Source organism: Hypanus sabinus, chromosome 14, assembly GCF_030144855.1.
Source record: "Hypanus sabinus isolate sHypSab1 chromosome 14, sHypSab1.hap1, whole genome shotgun sequence".
Taxonomy (NCBI): Eukaryota; Metazoa; Chordata; class Chondrichthyes; order Myliobatiformes; family Dasyatidae; genus Hypanus; species Hypanus sabinus.
The window spans coordinates 41,635,939-41,656,212 of NC_082719.1; the positions used below are offsets into that span (position 1 = coordinate 41,635,939).

General features: G+C 39.8%; 1 protein-coding gene across 5 annotated transcripts in view; it reads right to left on the bottom strand.

Annotated features, from left to right (window-relative positions):
- arap2 (ArfGAP with RhoGAP domain, ankyrin repeat and PH domain 2) overlaps positions 1-20,274 on the bottom strand; it is a 416,402-nt gene that overhangs the window by 147,940 nt on the left and 248,188 nt on the right. For all 5 annotated transcript variants that reach the window (XM_059989011.1, XM_059989013.1, XM_059989014.1 and 2 more), the window contains one exon: positions 2,855-2,999. In XM_059989011.1, the coding sequence (XP_059844994.1) occupies positions 2,855-2,999 (145 nt within the window). The remainder of the gene's footprint in view (positions 1-2,854; positions 3,000-20,274) is intronic.

A 20,274-nucleotide genomic window follows, 5' to 3' on the forward strand; every position in this document is an offset into this window, starting at 1 on the left:
TTTGTTACCCAAAATCATTTGCTGGTAGCATTGGGAAGCATCATTTTCTAGGTAATCTTAGTTTAGGTACTGGATACAATCAATGAATTGTCTACAAAGCTCTCAAAGTTTAATCTTTTCAAAGGATTGGTGGGAATCAATAGTCAGAAGCTATAGCAATGCTGTACATTACAAACAACAGCATTCTGATGTACACTGATGATAGCACTGTAGAGGCACAAATAATTCTCAGTAGTATTTAGGCAATAGAGCATTTCAAACAATAACATTCCAAACCTATTTTTTAACATTGGATCTGAAGTGTGTTTTGAAACAACAGCTTATATATATCAGAGGACACATCAGTAGATAATTTATACAGGCCCATAACTGCTACTATCTGGTATAATTGCCTCTGGAGAGTGTTATTAGTTTGATTTAAATGTGTGATATGTTAAAAGGGCATTATCTGAATATTTAAAAATATCTCTTCATTCCCTTTCAAACATTCACAATTTGCTTTTTGTACATCAAGCGCGTTGGCACCCCATGGTTTCCAGTTACTGCTGGATGATTTCAGTATACAGTGGAATTCAAATCAGAAGTTTTCTCATAAAATAGTACATAAGCAGTCAGTTGACAAATTATTTCAAGTTTTGTAACTGATCATAAAGTCAGAAATGTATATATGCGAAGAGGAGGCTATTCAGACCTCTGCCTCTTCTGGTTTATACATTTCTGTTTGGGATTAGAAATAATATCAAATGATGATGATGCTAATCCTAATATTGCAGATTATAGCTTTTCAGGTGCTTATCTGAGTACTGTTCAAACACAAGAGTCATGAGGAGTTTTTGGCTCAGTTTACCATGACAGGTAAAGGATTTCAGGTTTTCACTGGACTTCATATGAAGATGTTATCTGCCTACCCCTCCCTTACATTTCTGCCAAAATCCCTTTAGTTATTCGTGTCTCATAATACTATCGCCTTACAGTCTTCACTGCCTCGAAGATGATAACAGTCCGATCAATCTCTTATTACGGATTACATTCTCCAGCTCTAATAACATGTGTGTAATACAGTTCCAGCTTGCTGTTTTTTATTTTCTGCATAACAAACGTAAGCACCCTGCAAGCTTTCCAAAACACTCTATTATTTCACTTTGTGATATGTAACAATTACTTTAGGACAGTTCCCCATATCCCTTAATTAATTATGTTACCTTGCCTTATTCACCCTGTCCAATGCATTACCCAATATTTTACCGTTTTAAATTCCATTTACCCAACCAACTCTTCCTCCATCCTGGTAAATTTGCTACTCAACTGCTCCCCAAAAGTTGATGTCATGACAAATTTCTTAATTATAAATCCTATATTTAATGTCACTTCTACGCACCGCTGCGTGGTAGGATGTGGAATCCTATTTGATATGGCCTTCCAGTCTCAAGCTTCCAGTTTACATCTCCGTTTTTGACAAGAGCTCATTTTACATCCAATTTACTGTATAACCGGTGCTTTAGTCCAATGCTTTGCTCAGTCTACATGGATAATGAGTTAAATGTCTGAAACATTTAAATCCACATAGATCTTGTTACTAATGAACACAATATTTTCCCATTACTTCAGGTGCTGAAAATTTTCTAGGATAGCTCCCCAGTGTGTTCAGCTTCAACCTATTCTATGAGTTACTGCAAAACCTCCTGGCCTCCACTGTAAGTGCTGCAGTGTATATCAGACTTCATCATAATGAAACCATCATAATCCAAGCTACAAAGGAAGGATGCAGTGTTCCAAGCTCAGAACTTGGCTCTCCCTGCGAGAAGCCCCATCATAATTCACTTCCACTGCAAAAGATTGTCAACTAACTGAAAAAATAGTACTAAGCCTCTTCTTCAGGGGGCAAAAAGTGATTGCATAATTTCTTCACCATGATGTAATGAAACAAAAAATCCACTAAGAATGAAAGCAAAGAAAGTTTCCACTGTTTTGACAGCTGAAAGCAGCAGCAAACATGTATTCATTCAGTGGCATGGAAGAAGAACCAAATGTGCAGGTGGCAAACCTGCCCACTGTGGCTGTAGGCACATGAGTCTGAGAGAGGTTAGGCCATTATCTGCTCCTGCTTTGCTGACCTTGGACCCTGTTAGGCTCTACTGTGAGTGCAAAGCATAGACCAGGTTTCTTCGTACTAAGCAGCTGTGGCAGAGTTTTCAGAAAGGAAATGTCTTTTAAAAAAAAGACTTTCACCCAACTTGTAACTTTGCCAGGTACATATGGGTGTTGTTTTAAAGAATTGCAGGCAGTTCCTGAGTTGCATGCTTCAAGAACCAACAAAGATCCATTACACTGAGGCTCAGCTGTGGAGAGAAAAACAGGGTGAACCTTTAATATTCAAGACCTTTCATATGAACCATTACACTGAGGTTCAGCCGTAAAGTTTTCTTCCACAAGTAAGAATTGCAAGGTGCCAGATACCTCATTGATCTTTAAATTGCATTTTCCATCAAGGCTAAGCAAGTTGTGCTGACAAATGTTTCCTTTGTGTTGACTACCATACTAAACTCAATACACTTCAGGGAACTTGTTTATCATGATCTGCTGTGCACAGAATGATTTGAAGACAAGTGTGGTATCATCAGTAAAGAGCAGATCCAAGCAAGTTAGCAGGCTTTTAGCTGATATGGACTTGATTAACAAGCTGTCTTTTACCCTCAATTCAATTCATTAGAGAAATAAGTTTTATATCCACATACAAGAAAAAAACTTTTATTGTAAAAACACCAACATGTCAGGTAGTTTAGAATGATCAGTTCTACTGGGCTTAAATTTTTATGATTTATCTAAGTGAATATGACTTAAATTTCTTACTCACCCGGGACCCCAAGTAAGATCAGACTTGGTTACTCCCAAACAGACTACTTCACCGATATCAATCCTCCCATTTGGCGTGGCAGACTTGTCATTTTCATAATAACTAAGAAATCCACCTTCCAGGGTACACCATCGCTTATTGAATTCTGTGGAGAAGAAACAAAAGGATATTAAAATCTAATCATACACTTCACTCAGAATATCCTAATAGTGCCTACTGCAATGAAACAGAGACGATAATGCAGGTAATGATGTTGGATTTTCCAGCACATTCCTCAGGAAATTTCCTTTAGGAATCCTAGCGACACAATGTTCCATGACAAACAGAGCTGCTTCCAGTCTGCAGATTAAACAGATTTACAAATGGAAAACATAATTACTTCCAAGCCTTCTATTTCCGAGGAAAGGGATCTCAAATGTACAGTACATATTTGAACAACACACACAAAATGCTGGAGCTCAGTAGGTCAGGCACCATCTAATAGAGGAAAATAAACAGCGAATGTTTTGGGCTGAGACCCTCCATCAGCACTGGAAATGAAAGGACAGGAATGGAAGCCAGAATAAAAAGGTAGGGGGATGAAGTGGAGCACAAACTAGCAGAAAATAGGTCAGTTAGGTGAAGGGGGAAGGTGAATGGGATCGCTCAGGATTTCCAGCATCTTCAGAAGTGCGTGTCCCCATACAATTTTGAAGCCACATTTAAAATTTTACGAATAAACAAAGAACTTGGCATGGACTCATTGGGTCACCGGTTCTGTGCCTGTAACTGCAATGCATTGCTCAATAACTCTAAAACATTTCAGGAAAATGCCCATTGTCGTAAGCAAAGGAAAAGAAGGCATGCTTACCAATTTAGATGAAATGAAGAAAGAGGCTACAATTTACTTATCCCTACACGTGAATTCTCTACCAACAAATTCTATTGGTGGGGAAAGGTGACCCTTATTGATAATATTATATTTATAAAAGATACCAGAGCCACGTCAAATCCATTAAAGTGAATTGTTCCCAAAACTGCCTGGTTTAGCTTCTGCAACGTGATTTGCACAGAGCATTTGATTGCTCTGAGCCTAAAATGGAATTCTGATTAAGTATTATTACAAACTCAACTGAAGAGGGTCAAAGAAAATCAATCAAATAAGTCTTCAGCAAATGCAATAAATGAACTTTTAATCTCCATTTTCATAAAATTTCCTTCAATGTCTGAGCTACACCACACCATGATCATCTTTATATTTCAAAGGCTTAATCTAAGACCCATTACTGAAATATCTAAATATATCAAGAGTCTCAAACACCACTTGCAATTCTGGAAATACTAAGTTACATCCTGGATCAATTCTATCCAGGCTACAACGGCAGATCAGTTACATGAACCAACTGCTGACTTAACCGAATTATTTCAATGGATGCTCAGACTGAAGTTCAGTATATAGAAATCAAATGTCAACAAATCGGGTAGAATAATCATGATTATGATAAGCTATTAGTTAAATTATATTTTGCAGACTATGCAAAACAAAGGCATCAAGGACCATAACAGACACAAGAGATTCTGCAAGTGCTAGAAATCTTGAGAAACATGAACAGAGGTCCTGAGTCCAAAATGTCGACTGCTCACTTTCCTCCATAGAATGGCCTACTTGCTGAGTGCTGCTCAAGGCATGGACCATGCTAACACAAACACTGCTCTGGGCTGGCAGGTGTTCTTCAAAGGATACGTTTCAAGGGGGTGGACATAGGAACACTGCCAGCTTTGAGCAGCTTGTTCACTAACTTATATTCATATTTCACACGGTAAATTTGGAATGTTGGAAGACGTTTTCTTGGAGGTCAACCCACAGCACATGATTGTAATATATTCTGGAATGAAAGTTGAGTGAGATGTTTCACTCCAGTGCAAAGTGGCTTTGTGCACTAATACCAAAATAGCAATGCAACTCCATCCTAAGGTGAACTTGATTTGCTATTAATAGGATCACCATTCTGTCCTTGTAGTATTCAGCTTAATAATGATGTTGCAGCAGCAGCTGCTGCAATTGGAAAATGCATGCCTCAGCAAAATCACCAACTCATTTTTCTTGCAAGTTGAAACAGGACGTACAAAGCTGAACTCACCCTTTGACCTTTGCTTTTACCTTTCAGTACTTCATCAGGGAGACCGTCAGGAAAGTTCTCATTTGACCTTTATGTATTTTGCCAGCGTATTTATGAGTGTTTATACCATAGGTCAAAAATTATATTTATACATTATTAATTGCTTTTCAGTGAGGAACTACTAAAAATAGAAACCATTAATGAAAAAGGTATGAACATTGAGACTGGCTGACAAACTAGGTAAAACCCACAATGCTTCTCTTACTCCAGCTTCTCCAGGCCCTCCAGTTCTGTGGTATGTTGGAGTTGTTCTACTAACAAAGCTATGTTTCTGATCATTGCACCATTACTATTAGGAATCAGGCTCCTCAGCCTTCATTGGTTGGCCACACCAGTCTGTGAATTTCTAGGAAGAGCTTAGGAGGACTAACGGCGCCTAATGGTGACTCCTTTGCTTGCATTTTCAGAAACACGTCTATTTCCATCTTTAATGTTTTTATTTTTCCCTTTCAGGGTTCTTTTGAAGACCCTGACCTGGAATTACACACTGACTACGATTCTTAGCAGGAATGGGGCCCGCTCTCGGGGTTTCATGAACGGCCGCTGTTCAGCACACCAAGGGCTAAGCCTAAGAGCTTTTGTTGCTCCGCAGATGGGGAGATTGGAGGTCAGTGCCTCTGCAGGGCATTGGTACGTCATTGAAGAGAGAAGGTCTCTGGCTGTGTGCCCAGAGACCCGAGATCTTCGGGCACAGTTTGGAAAGAGCAATTTTTAACATCGTAAACCAGCGAGTTGTTTGTTATGTCTCCTCTCTCGCTGTGAAACGGAGGCACTTCTTTCTCCCTTTTTAGGGGGAGAGAGAGAGCCTGTGGTATGTCAAATACTGGGTGAACAAGAAATCTTTGGGGTAACTGCAAGGTTGTGTCTTTGCTGTTGCTTTGCTCACACTTGAGTGTTTGGTGGCAGGTGACGATGCTGAGGGGCAACTTTGGGGTTCTAGCATTTAACTGTCATTCATTCTTTGGGGGCACTCCTCTGCTTTCGTGGATGGTTGCGACAAAAAAGCATTTCAAGATGCATATTGTATACATTTTTCTGACATTAAATGTACCTTTGAAACTTTGAACAGTAAACTTAGACCCCTTTCAACTACTGCCTCCATGCATTCAACATCGACTTTCTTTCAACAAAATTAGTGGCCAAGAAATCAAAGAGGAAGAAAATCTGGTTCATACCACGTAGTTAATGCCCGTGAGAAAATCACTGGTCTCCTGTCACACCAAAATATTTTTGGATTAAGCATCAGTGCTAATTCACCAGCCATCTAGCTGATCTCACTGGCAGATGGTTGCAGGGGAGACTTCTTCAAAGTAATGAGCAAAAGGTAAATGGGAGTAAGAGGATTTTGCTTGAGAATGCAGGTAGTTATGACCTGCAGTCCACTCCCAGTGGAGAAAACAGAATCAGTCAGTGATTTAGAAAGGCAGCCTGAGTGAAAATAATCACTAGATCAATGAAAAACAAATTTCTAGTACAAATGAAATTGCTGTCACGGACTTCGAACCGCTGTGCAGTTTATCCAGTGAGAAGGGAGATGACAAAGTTCAGGTTCCTTTATAAGAATGCTGTAAAAAGCACAACGTGGCCCTGTGAGTTTATTCAAGCCTGAAACTAGACAGAATGAAACTAGACAATGGACAGAAAAACAAAGGTGTGTGGAATTAGATATTGTCAAGGGAAAATATTTACCTCGTTTCTTTAAAAAAAAACAAAAATCATATCAATTTCCTGATTAAAGAATAGATAAAATAGGAAAAGATTATGGTGATAATTTCCAAGAGAGAATTAGGACTACACTTTTCAGACAGTGACAAATTGACAACAGTGGCCAGTGATCTCCAGATAGGGCATCCAGAAAGATCTAGTAAAACTTCTGGCTTGGATTCCTTCTGTTCCTTCCCAAGTTGCTGACAATCCTTGGTTCAATACAGAATACAGCGCAGGAACAGGCACTTTGGCCTACAATGTTGTGCCGAACTAATTAAACTAGTAGTTAAAAAGCCCAACTAATCCCATCTGCAAACACAATGTATATATCCTTCCTTCCTCTGCATATTCATGTGCCAATCTAAAAGCCTCTTAAGCACGTCTATTATATTTGCCTCCAGCACCATGCCTGGCAGTGTGTTCGAGGCACTTTCCACTCCTTTAAAAACACATATGCATCCACCAATAACCATGGCAAAGTGTCACAATGAAGAACTCTCAAAGCATCTCATTGCAAAATTGAGAATGAACATTACATATGTCACGGCCTCTGAAGTCATAATTACTGCTTGACTTGTATTATTTTCACAACAATGTATCTGCAGATGGTCACCTCAAAAGTTCAGAATTCCATTAAAGCTCTGTTTAAAGTAAACATTAAAGATTCAAATAAAATTATCATAGTTCAGCTACCGTATTGATCTACTGTCCAGTCTCAAGTTTGCATTCAATGAGATGTTTAAAAGAAAGTAACAATTGTAATTTTGTACTTCATGAAAGAAAGGAAAGTGTTCAGGATGTTTTATACAGCACAGGTTGCTTGAAAAATCTTGAATGCTCAGTTAATCGATTTGCACAGATGGCAATGAAAATGGTGGCAACAGTGCAATTTGTGGAGGTGTAGGAAATCACTGATAGCAACTTCTAGATTTCCATGTTTAACTATATTTGCACTTCAATATTTAAAAATTGCTGCCAGACTTCCTCCTCCATAACAGTGGGTGGTGAGAGCATCGACATCAATCCTCCCTGCAAATTCCAGGCCCACATTCCAGATATAACTAGCTAACTACTAAAAGGTGAAGCTTACACCTGGGATTCAAAATGTTAATGCGTCATTGGATTGATTGCAGAGTGTGCCTAGCATTAACAAGCATCAAGAAAAGATGCCAGCTTTTTCCAAATAGAATGGCAAGACTGGACAAGAGAGTACAAATCTATTTGCTGACCTCACTAGTGGCATTAAAGTATCAGTTCAATGACACTGAACAGGAGAAAAAAATGATGAATCCGTTTAGAACAATTGGCAGAGCTGTGAAAGATTAGATTGTGAAATTACATTCCATACCGTCAGAACGAAGACTATGGCCCGTGGACATATTCACTGTGGAAGGCAGTTTTACTGAAAGCTGCAAGAACACGACAAAACACCTGTTACAATTTTCTGGTAAATTGTGACAAAGATAGATTAATTTCCTTCTGTTGTAGCACTCTCGTAAAGACTGGAGGCTGTGATGCTTCCTGCAAACTAAAACTTCCACCAGTCAGCCAGAGAAGACTTTGTGGACAATCCAAGCAGAAACCTTCAGCACCCAGAGCGGAAAACTAGGTGATCAAAGGGAAGAATTGTTGATTTCAAAGTTCAAAATATATTTATTATCAAAGTACGTATACTTTACACAACCCTGAGATTTATCTCCAAACTGGCAGCCACAAAATAAAGAACCCCAATAGAACCCCCAAAAAACAAAAGGCTATCGAACACCCAGTGTGCAGAGAGAGAAAAACTGTGCAAAAAGTAAAAGTAGGCAAGAGGCATTCAGAACTGACGTTCCCGAAAGTGAGTTCACAGTCAATTCAGAGCCCATTAGTTGCAGGTCACAGCCTCAGTTCAGTGCAGACGGGTAAACCTCGCGGAGCAGTAAGCTGAACCGGCCAGTCCCTCGTCTCCGACCCCTGCACCCTGACCTTTTCAATCTGGCCCAACACTTAAATCATCCAAACCTTAAGTCATTCCTTGCTCTCAGGCCTGGGCCGTGCCACTTCAATAGCGCTCAGGCCCGAGCCCTGTGCCTTTACTTTAAAAGGGTGTAAAAATAAATTAAAATGGAGGGTGGTCAATCGACTTCAAACAAGTACACTTTTAATATGGTAAAAGTCTACTCTCTAGGACTTGAGCAATTGATCTAGGCTGGCCCATTGGTGAAGTACTGATGGAATGTTGCTCCTTTACTCAATCATTCATACTAGGCTAGGAGACAGGAAGGCTACTTCAGGATAGAATGGTTAGTTCTGGCTGGCAACCAAAATTCCTTAGCAAAGGATTATGAAATTGAATTTGTTGCTCAGTATACTGGTCAACAAAGACTCCCTCAACCAACCTATCTCTTTGTAACGCTTTGTTCACATGAGCTGTCACAGAACCAAAAATGGTAGAGGTAATTTGGGGAATTTTACAAATCTTAAGAAACTCTGCAGTAATACCTTTATTATAGCTCCCCCATCCAACTCCCTTCCTCTGTTGCTCAAATCATCCTTTAGTTTTACACCCCATTTAAAAAGATTCTCATCATCCTGTCATTCCCTTCCACCTTATTGTCCATCTCCACTGCACTTTCACTACAACTGGGATACATTTTTGTGCATTCTGTGATTGCTTTTCTTTTGTACTGACTGAATGTAACAATGTTACATCACCACATTGAGACAGCACAAAGGAAAAGATTCTACACAGATGGCATGGAAATCAGCTTTTACCTGTACTTCAGTGCGTGTGACAACAATAAATCAATTATCAAGAACACAAGCAAATCCAAACCAAGATCAAGCTAACTCGTTTAAAAATGTGTAACAGTCATTGTATCCCATCCTCAGCCACTCTTGACAGTATTCCTCTTCTTCAAGCAACATTTTGTCTCGCCAGTTCTCAAACCTACCAATGTGAGAACTTCTCAATATTTTCAAAATCAATGTACAGTATGCCCGCACCTGTATAAAACAGGTCTTTTGGGCAGATAATGCATTTCATCTTGGTTCACTGTATAGGACCATCAACAGCCAACCCATAGTAAAAGCGCTGAGACACAGTCAGACAAGGGAAACATATGACACCATCAGGATTAAATTACTGTATATATTTTCTTAGAATCAAATTAAAACAAACATTTAGACATCCACAAGCCAATCAAAAGTACTTAAAATCTACTTCAGTGAGTTTCCGGGTGGTAAATCAAAGCCAGGAAACATAAATACACACAAGGAATCATCTATGCTGCCTATTTAAGGAAGAATTGAGAGATTTTGCTTTCTAATAAAATTACATTATCGCTGAGAAAGTGCATGGCATGTCAACCAATTTCTGCAGCTCCGAGAAACAACATTTCTCAAATTTAGCAGATCTAGCCCACTGTGAAGTATATGCTCAGCTGTTTCTTGGGCTGTTTAAGGACGAGAACAGTGATGCATTGATGAGTTTACAATCTGTTAAGAGGACTTGCTAAAATTGAAAAGAGAGTTTGAGGCTAACCACTTTGATTCTTTGTTCAGTGCACATTGTAGAGTAAAAACTATGTACACGTAAAACTTGGGTAGCAAGCTAACAAAGCCTTTATTTTTTCTTTTTGAGCAGAAAAATTCATTGTGAAATGTCTTCTTGTTGTTTTAGTTTTTGGAGTTAGTTTGTTTCTGCATTAGTATTTTTTGGATGTATTTTGTCTCAGAAGCAGTAAACTTATGCACAGGCTTCTAACTGTTGGAAATTTAATTGCTGCCCTCACAATTCCTACAATAGGGAATAGCACCCCCTTGCTTGTTTTACCAGAGGAAAATGAAGAAATACAGAGGCAAAAGTGCAAGTAACATGCATAAAATGGGACATTTCTGCCTTCAAATCAAGTACAGCTACCCAGGAAATTCAAAGAAGAATTTTTTTCTTGTCAGCTTCACTTTGTCTGGATGGCAGCTAACAGCCACATTGCTTCTTTTAGCCTGACATTCCTGACAAGATTATTCTGCTTTTTGCTCTGAAGTTGACCATAGCTTTGAACTCTTAATGCAGTAGACCATTCCAAACATCATCGGGGGAATATTTATAACAAACTAATCGTCACCTCAACAGCAGGTGACAGAATAAGCTGCTAATCAAAAACAACTCTTTAAGAATATCATCTTAGAAAGTTGTTAAGTACATGAGGTAGTCCTTCTTAACTTTTCTCTGAGTGCAAGGACTCTATTGTGGCGTATTGTAGCATTCTATTAATGTTATTGCAGCCTGTGATGAAATAGACGATCCCTGTGAACAACCGATATTATTGTAACTGCCATAATGCCTTTACTTTAGGGCAACTCAATCTCCGATTGCAAAGTTAGAATGAAAAGGACTGGTCAGATACCTCATCGATGCAAAATAATATCATTTGGTACTGATGGAATACAAACCACCCAGCAGATCTGTGCAACTGGTGTCAAGTGAGGCACACCAAAAGTAACAGCAAACCAAAAATCTTCCAACAGCTCCCGTTGCACAACAATATCCCCAAATCATGAAGCCATTTCATTTAATGTGCCAACATACTGTATGTTTTGACTGTTTGACAATATTTTGTCAAACCGCAGATCACTACTTGTCTGCATGCTTCTGAACATTGACCATCTTCAGCAGGTATATTAAGGCACAGAAGTCACGTTTCTGTGAAATACTTCAGCTTCATTGGGAGGACAGAATAACTGATATCAATGTCTTCTCATGGGCAACTTTAGGATTGAGTTCCTAATCACAATCAGTCTGCCAGCCCATGCCATTCACGTTCCCAACACCAGATTCCTGATTACCTGCTCTATTCCATGGGCAGAGATCACCATGTACAATATGCACAAGAAAATATTCAAGGATATGCTCCAAGCATCCTTGAATGAATTTTCACGGAAATCCGGCTGCTGTGTGGTTCTACCCTGCTGGGGTGATTAACTGGAGACTGAGGCTTTGGGCCTACTCCAGCTGCTCAGGGAGTGCATCTGGGATTCAGACTGGTTCAGGATGTTACCAGCTTGTTTCTATTGTTTGCATGAAGAATTTATTTTCCCCTCTCTGTCCTCTGCATCGTGGTTTTTGGCCTTTTTTAAAATTGGGTTATTCTGGTCTCTTGCTCTGTGGCTGTGCGTAAGCAGGCAAGTTTCAAGCTGTATGGTTTATACTTTCTTTGATAATAAGTGTGCTTTGCATCTTTGAATCCTGAGAGTCTCTGGCATGTGAAGGGAGAAGACTCACAGGACATTGAAAATCTATGCACTGGGGATATCTAGAGACCCATCAAGAATGATGAAAGGGGTACACCACCTCCTGATCTAGCTAGTCATCTACTCCACCAGGCATCTCCTGACCCATTTGTGCCAGAGTCCATGGGTCTGACTCCAACTCTCATTACTTGCCTCAGATCCAACAGTTGTTAAGTAGAAGTCAGCTTCTCTTGCAAAGGTCCAGCAGTCTGAAATCCACCACATAGAAACAGTCAAGAGAACCAAGGAATCAGATACTTTGAAAGATCACCGGTCTCGTGAGGATGCGGCACTCACTTGCATGGCATGTAGTGAAAGCTACTCTGTGCTTGAGAATAAGAAAGCTATTCTGTGATTGAGAATGAGAAAGTCTACCATTAGCTAGACTATAAACTAATTCTCTGCTTGAAAAGATGTGGACTGGAACTCGACTTGCAACCAAGAGGTTCTAATTGACAAACCATACAGACAAATACAATCTTAGTCTAAGACTGAAGTGCTTGCCTGAAATAATACAGGAGCATTATTTCTCTCAAGCAGTCAGTGCCAAGTGCCATTAGCATTTTATAGCCTGCTGATTTCTTCTTGCAGACAGATTCCAGAAAATAGGTACACTCTGAAAACTCTGCACAGGAAAATTAAGTTAATTAGATGACTACTGTGTTTCAGAGGATGACTCAGATATTTAAATGCACGGGTAATCTTTTTGAAATGTACGGGATTTGAGTGCTTGCAAGATGCATCACTATATATTATCAATTCATTAAAATTGCAGAGTGTGCACTGAAATCTTCAACTTGTAGTTCTGTACATATAGGCTGCAGAATATTAAACTCACTGCATGATGATTCTGCTACTGCATTTTGCTTTGCACAGACAAACAGTGCAAGCCGAGTATAGGAAGCAGTACCAATGAAAGGAAGCAGCCTTCTGCAAGACTACACGACATAGCAGCAAAATTAGATGATTTGGTCCTTTGAGTCTGTTCTTCTATTTGATCATAGTTGGTTTATTTTGCCCTCTTAACCCCATTTTTCTGCCTTCCCCCATAACCTTTGACAGTCTTGCTAATCAAGAACCTATCATATTCTGCTCCAAGTATATCCAATGACTCAGCCACAACAGCCCACTGCGTAAATAAATTCCACAGACTCACTACCCTCTGACTAAAGAAATTCCTCCTCCCTCCTGTTCTAAAGTGACATCTTTCCATTCTGAGGCTGTGCCCTCTGGGCCTAGACTCTCCCACTGGAAATATCTTCTCAATGTCCACTCCATCCAGGCTTTTCAATATTCAGGTTTCACTGAGGTCACCCCCCCCCCCCATCCTGCTAAACTCCAGCAAAGCAATCGAAGATTCCTCCAATCCCTTTCATTTGGGATCATTCTTGTAAACTTTCTCTGGAAGCTCTCCAACACCAATATATCCTTCTTTAGAAGTGGGCCCATGGGCAGCTCAGACCGCTACAAATGTGGTCTGATCAATGCCTTAAAAAGTTTCAACATCAAATCCTTGTTGGTAAATTCCAGTCCTCTCAAACTGACTGCTAACATTACATTTGCAATGCAGCGGCACAGAATTTGAACATACACATAACTTACATCAATGAGAAGTACATATAGATGTAACCACATTTTAGGAGGGGAGTCCACTACTGAACACACCGATTCTCTCTTTCTCTAGTTGCCCAACTCTGTTGTCACCCATTCTCACCTTCTCTATATGGTTTACTGAACATCATCCAATGGGTTTCAGCAGAAAGAGCAAATGAGGACTCCTGCTTTAGGAAGTCCACCCACAATATTGCATCGTACAAGTTCACTCCCACCTTTCGAACTCTTTCTTTCTTCCAAGAAGTAATAAGGTTTACAGTAGCAAGTTTGGAAAGTCCTTTTGACAAGGCACTGGAAGCTGTAAAAAATGTGAAGCTGCAGGCTCAATTGGAAATCAGATTTCTAATATGAAGGAAGCTTTGGAAGGTGTGTGTTAGTGAGAAGCTTCTGCCAATGAAAAAAAATCTTTGAGGAAGGGGTCCCCATGTGGGAAAGCCCTTTATCTCCTTGTGACACCCTTGACTTCAAAAAGTGCTGACCATCACTGCACCATCAAGCTTTACTGCCTGGTTTACGGCACAGTTCATGTTATTTACATGGATGGGGCATATGCAGTGGGTAACTCTTTTAAATGCAGTATATCTTTTCTTGCTCTTGAAAAAATATCACCCTCTGCAAAACCCCATCCATTGGCCAAAAACATTTTAAATCCTTACTAAATTATTAAATCCTGGTAAGTTTTTAAAAACCTACAGAGAGCAACTTAGAAAATCATTAGAAGGGAAAAGATGAAATATGAAAGCAAGCTGGCAAATATCAAATATTTTTCAAGTATGCTAAAAATAAAAGAGAAATGAGAGTGCACATAGGACCACTAGAAAATAAGGCAGGAGAAATAACAACAAGGGACAAGGTGATGGCTGCTGAATTAAATGAGTTTTTTGTGTCAGTCTTCACCGTGGAAGACACTAGCAGTGTGCCTGATGTTATAGTGTGTGAAGGAAGAGAAGTGGATGCAATTCCTGATACAGGAGAGAAGGTGCTCAAAAAGTTTAAAGGCCTAAAGGTACATAAATCACCCGGAACAGATGAACTGCACCGTAGGGTTCTGAAAGAGGTAGTGTTAGAGAATGTGACGGCATTAGAAATGATCTTTCAGAAGTCACTGGACTCTGATATGGTACCAGAGGACTGGAGAATTGCTAATGTAACTCCACTCTTTAAGAAAGGAGGAAGGCAGCAGAAAGGAAATTATAAACCAGTTAGCCTGACCTCAGTGTTTGGGAAGATGTTAGAGTCAAGTGTTAAGGATGAGGTGATGGAGTACTTGGTGACACAGGAAAGGTAGTACAAAGTCAGCATGGTTTCCTTCAGGGAAAATCCTGCCTGATGAACCTGTTGGAATTCTTTGAGGAGATTACAAGTAGGATAGATAAAGGGGATGCAGTGGATGTTGTATCTTTGGACTTTTAGAAAGCCTTTGACAAGATGTCACACATGAGGCTGCTTACCAAGTTAAGAGCCCATGGTATTACAGGGAAGTTACTAATATGGTTAGAGTATTAGCTGATTGGAAAGAGGCAGCAAATGCAAATGAAAGGATTCTTGTCTCGTTGGCTGCCAGTAACTAGTGGTGTTCCGCAGGAGTCGGCGTTGGGACCACTTCTTTTTAAGCTGTATATAAATGATTTAGAAGATGGAATAGATGGCTTTGTTGCCAAGTTTGCAGATGGTTTGAAGATTGGTGGAGGAGCAGGTAGTGTTGAGGAAACAGGTAGGATGCAGAAGGACTTAGACAGATTAGGAGAATGGGGAAGAAAGTGACAAATTAAATACAATGTTGGAGAATGCATAGCCATGCACTTTGGTAGTAGAAAAAAATGTGCGGACTATTTTCAAAATGGGAAGAAAATCCAGGAATCTGAGATGCAGAGGGTCTTGGAAGTCCTTGTGCACAACACCCTGAAGGTTACCTTGCAGGTTGAGTCAGTGGTGAGAAAGTCAAGTGCCATGTTAGCATTCATTTCAAGAGGTCTAGAGTACAAAGGACGTGATGCTGGGGCTTTATAAGGTACTGGTGAGGCCTCACCTTGATTATTGTGAACAGTTTTGGGGCCTTCATCTTAGAAAAGATGTGCTGGCAGTAGAGACGGTTTGGAGGAGGTTCACAAGGATGATTCGAGGAATGAAAGTGTTATCGTATGAGGAACGTTTGATGGTTCTGGGCCTGTACTTGCTGGAATTCAGAATGATGGGGGGGGGGGGGGGATCTCACTGAAACTTCTTGAATGTTTAAATGCCTAGATAGAGTTGATGTGGAAAGGATGTTTCCCATGGTGGGAGAGTCTAGGACAAGAGGGCACAGCCTCAGGATAGAGAGGCACCTTTTCAAAACAGAGATGCAGAGAAATTTCTTTACCCAGAGGGGGGTGAATTTGTGGAAATTGCTGTGAAGGCCAGATCGTTGGGTATTTATTGATAGGTTCTTGATTTGGACATGGCATCAAAGGTTACGGGCAGAAAGCCAGGAACTGGGGTTGAGGAGGAGATGGCAAAAAAGGATCAGCCATGATTGAATGGTGGAGCAGACTCGATGGGCCAGATGGCCTAATTCTGCTCCTATGTCTTATGGTCCAATGAAATTTCACCAACTGATTTCCCAACACTATAAAGCTATTCAATAGATGAAACACCAGACCTCTGAAAGTCTTATTTTCCTCCTTTTAGTAACTGAACAAAGGGCCATGAGTTACAGCAACATATTTGGAAGTCATTGAAACAATTGACACACTTTCAAAGACTAACTTCAGCTTTTAAACAATTGTTGTTCCTATTCTCCCAATACTGTCCAGAAATTGGAACAACAGTTTTGCTACTAGCAACACGTTATACAGACATAACCTAATTCTAACTAAAGCCAGGTTCAATAATCCTGTCTCACTCCATCAGAGATAGCCCCTTTGTTCTATCATTCTCTCCTCTACCACCGTAAACTAGCTTGCTTTCTCCCTGTCCCTGATCCGATGGAAGGCCCTGGGCTGGAGATATTAACCATTTCCGTTTCCAAAGATACTGCTTGACCTGCTGAGAGCTTCCAGTATTCTATGCTTGTACTTTCAGATTTCCAATACCTACACGTAACATATTTTTTCAACTTGTGACTAAACTGAAATTCAATATCCCTTTATTAGAAGATGACAAGTCTTACCCATCTAAAAATCAACTGAATACTTTGCTTAATAAAATATGGTCCTCTTGTTATGAATCAAAGATGATAAAATTTACCTCAAGGAGTCTTTAAGTAGATTAAATTTTTCTCACATCTTGTTATAAATGACTATAAAATCTGGCGGTGCACAACATATTACTTTCTCTTGCACTCACTGGAAAAGTCACCTTTACCAGCTGAGTAGTTAGGAATGGCAGTGCCTATTAAAGCTTCTTAAAAATACAGTATATTTCACTGATCCACTCCAGTAGGTGATCTCTGATCATTGTTATTGCTTCTGGAAAGTTTTTGAAGAAGGCTGGTCAATCTGTGGACTACCTCTGTTCCAAAGCATCCTACTTCTATTCTCTCTTCACCTCCCTCCCCCAACTTTACACTCCATCCTTCCAATCTAAACACCAAAATTCTCCCCAGTTTTCAACATCGGACACCAAAGCTGATCAGTGACATTTCTACACTGACATTAAACCACATTTAGGAAAACATCAATAAAACTCAAAATCACTAATCTACAGATACTATACTGTAAATCCAAAATGAAAATAGAAAATTCAGTAAAACAAAACATCAGCAGATCAGGCAGCAACTCAGAAAAACTGGTGTTACTTATTTTCAATCAAACTTCATTTTATGGTACTGGAAGGTGCTAATCTGTTCGGATGGAGGGTCTTTGACCTGAAACACAGACCATTTCTCTTCCCACATATGTGACCTGACCCCACTAAGCATTTCCAATATGTTTCGGTTTTGCTTCAAGTTTCCATCATCTGCAGTTATTTTCATGTTTCAAATGGAAAGATTTTACCTGAGGCCTTTTTCAGTGGAATTCACAGAAAAGAGGGTAAAAGTTAAGGTAGGAGACTTTTCTGGCGATCAGAGAAATTTTAACAATGAATTGGGAGCAGCCTGCTTGCTCCTGACGGAGCTTAGAATGCTATGTTGAAGTTGTGCAAGATGTTGTTGAGACCTAATCTGGAGTACTGTGTGCAGGTTTGGTCACCTACCAATGGGAAAGATGTAAAAAAACTGTTGAAAGTGTGCAGAGAAAATTTACAAGAATGTTGCCAGGTCTGGAGGAACTGAGTTAAAAGGAACGATTGAAATTTTAGGACTGTATTCTTTAGAATATAGAAGATTGAAAGGAGATTTGATAGAGGTATACAAAATTATGAGGGGTATAGAAAAGGTAAATAGAGGTACCGACTAGAGAAGGGGCAGTGTTGCATCTTCTGTTAGGGAATGAAATAGGTCAGGTGATGGAGGTATGTGTTGGGGAGCACTTCGGGTCCAGTGATCACAACACCATTAGTTTCAATATAATTATAGAGAAGGATAGGACTGGACCCAGGGTTGAGATTTGTGATTGGAGAAAAGCTAACTTTGAGGAGATGCGAAAGGATTTAGAAGGAGTGGATTGGGACAATTTCTTTTATGGGAAGGATGTAATAGAGAAATGGAGGTTATTTAAAGGTGAAATTTTGAGGGTACAGAATCTTTATGTTTCTGTTAGGTTGAAAGGAAAGGTTAAAAGTTTGAGAGAGCCATGGTTTTCAAGGGATATTGGAAACTTGGTTAGGAAAAAGAGAGAGATTTACAATAAATGTAGGCAGCAAGGAGTAAATGAGGTGCTCGAGGAATATAAAGAATGTGCGAAGAATCTTAAGAAAGAAATTAGAAAAGCTAAAAGAAGATACGAGGTTGCTTTGGCAAGTAAGGTGAAAATAAATCCGAAGGGTTTCTACAGTTATATTAATAGCAAAAGGATAGTAAGGGATAAAATTGGTCCCTTAGAGAATCAGAGTGGACAGCTATGTGTGGAGCCGAAAGAGATGGGGGAGATTTTGAACAATTTCTTTTCTTCGGTATTCACTAAGGAGAAGGATATTGAATTGTGTAAGGTAAGGCAAACGAGTAGGGAAGTTATGGAAACTATGACAATTAAAGAGGAGGAAGTGCTGGCACTTTTAAGGAATATAAAAGCAGATAGATCTCCAGGACCTAACAGGATGTTCCCTAGGACCTTGAGAGAGTTTAGAGTAGAAATAGCAGGGGCTCTGACAGAAATATTTCAAATGTCATTATAAACAGAGATGGTCCCGGAGGATTGGCGTATTGCTCATGTGGTTCCATTGTTTAAAAAGGTTTCTAAGAGTAAACCTAGCAGCTATAGGTCTGTCAGTTAGACGTCAGTGGTGGGTAAATTAATGGAAAGTATTCTTAGAGATGGTACATATAATTATCTGTATAGACAGGGTCTGATTAGGAACAGTCAACATGGATTTGTGTGTGGAAGGTCATTTTTGACAAATCTTATTGAATTTTTTGAAGAGGTTACGAGGAAAGTTGACGAGAGTAAAGCAGTGGATGTTGTCTATATGGACTTCAGTAAGGCCTTTAACAAGGTTCCACACGGAAGGTTAATTCGGAAGGTTCAATTATTAGGTATTAATATTGAAGTAGCAAAATGGATTCAACAGTGGCTGGATGGGAGATGCCAGAGAGTAGTGGTGGATAACTGTTTGTTAGGTTGGAGGCTGGTGACTAGTGGTGTGCCTCAGGGATCTGTACTAGGTCCAATGTTGTTTGTCATATACATTAATGATCTGGATGATGGGGTGGTAAATTGGATTAGTAAGTATGCAGATGATACTAAGTTAGGTGGCGTTGTGGATAATGAAGTAGGTTTTCAAAGCTTGCAGAGAGATTTAGGCCAGTTAGAAGAGTGGGCTGAAAGATGGTAGATGGAGTTTAATGCTGATAAGTGTAAGGTGCTACATTTTGGTAGGAATAATCCAAATAGGACATACATGGTAAATGGTAGGGCACTGAGGAATGCAGGAGAACAGAGTGATCTAGGAATAATAGTGCATAGTTCCCTGAAGATGGAATCTCATGTGGATAGGGTGGTGAAGAAAGCTTTTGGTATGCCGGCCTTTATAAATCAGAGCATTGAGTATAGAAGTTGGGATGTAACATTAGAATTGTACATGGCATTGGTGAGGCCAAATTTGGAGGATTGTGTACAGTTCTGATCACCGAATTATAGGAAAGATGTCAACAAAATAGAGAGAGTACAGAGAAGATTTACTAGAATGTTACCTGTGTTTCAGCACCTAAGTTATAGGGAAAGGTTGAACAAGTTAGGTCTTTATTCTTTGGAGCATAGAAGGTTGAGGGGGGGCTTGATAGAGGTATTTAAAATTATGAGGGGGATAGATCGAGTTGACGTGGATAGGCTTTTTCCATTGAGAGTCAGGGAGATTCAAACAAGAGGACATGAGTTAAGAGTTAGGGGTCAAAAGTTTAAGGGTAACACGAGTGGGAATTTCTTTACTCAGAGAGTGGTAGCTGTGTGGAACGAGCTTCCAGTAGAAGTGGTAGAGGCAGATTCGGTATTGTCATTTAAAGTAAAATTGGATAGGTATATGGACAGGAAAGGAATGGAGGGTTATGTGCTGAGTTCGGGCCTGTGGGACTAGGTGAGAGTAAGTTTTCGC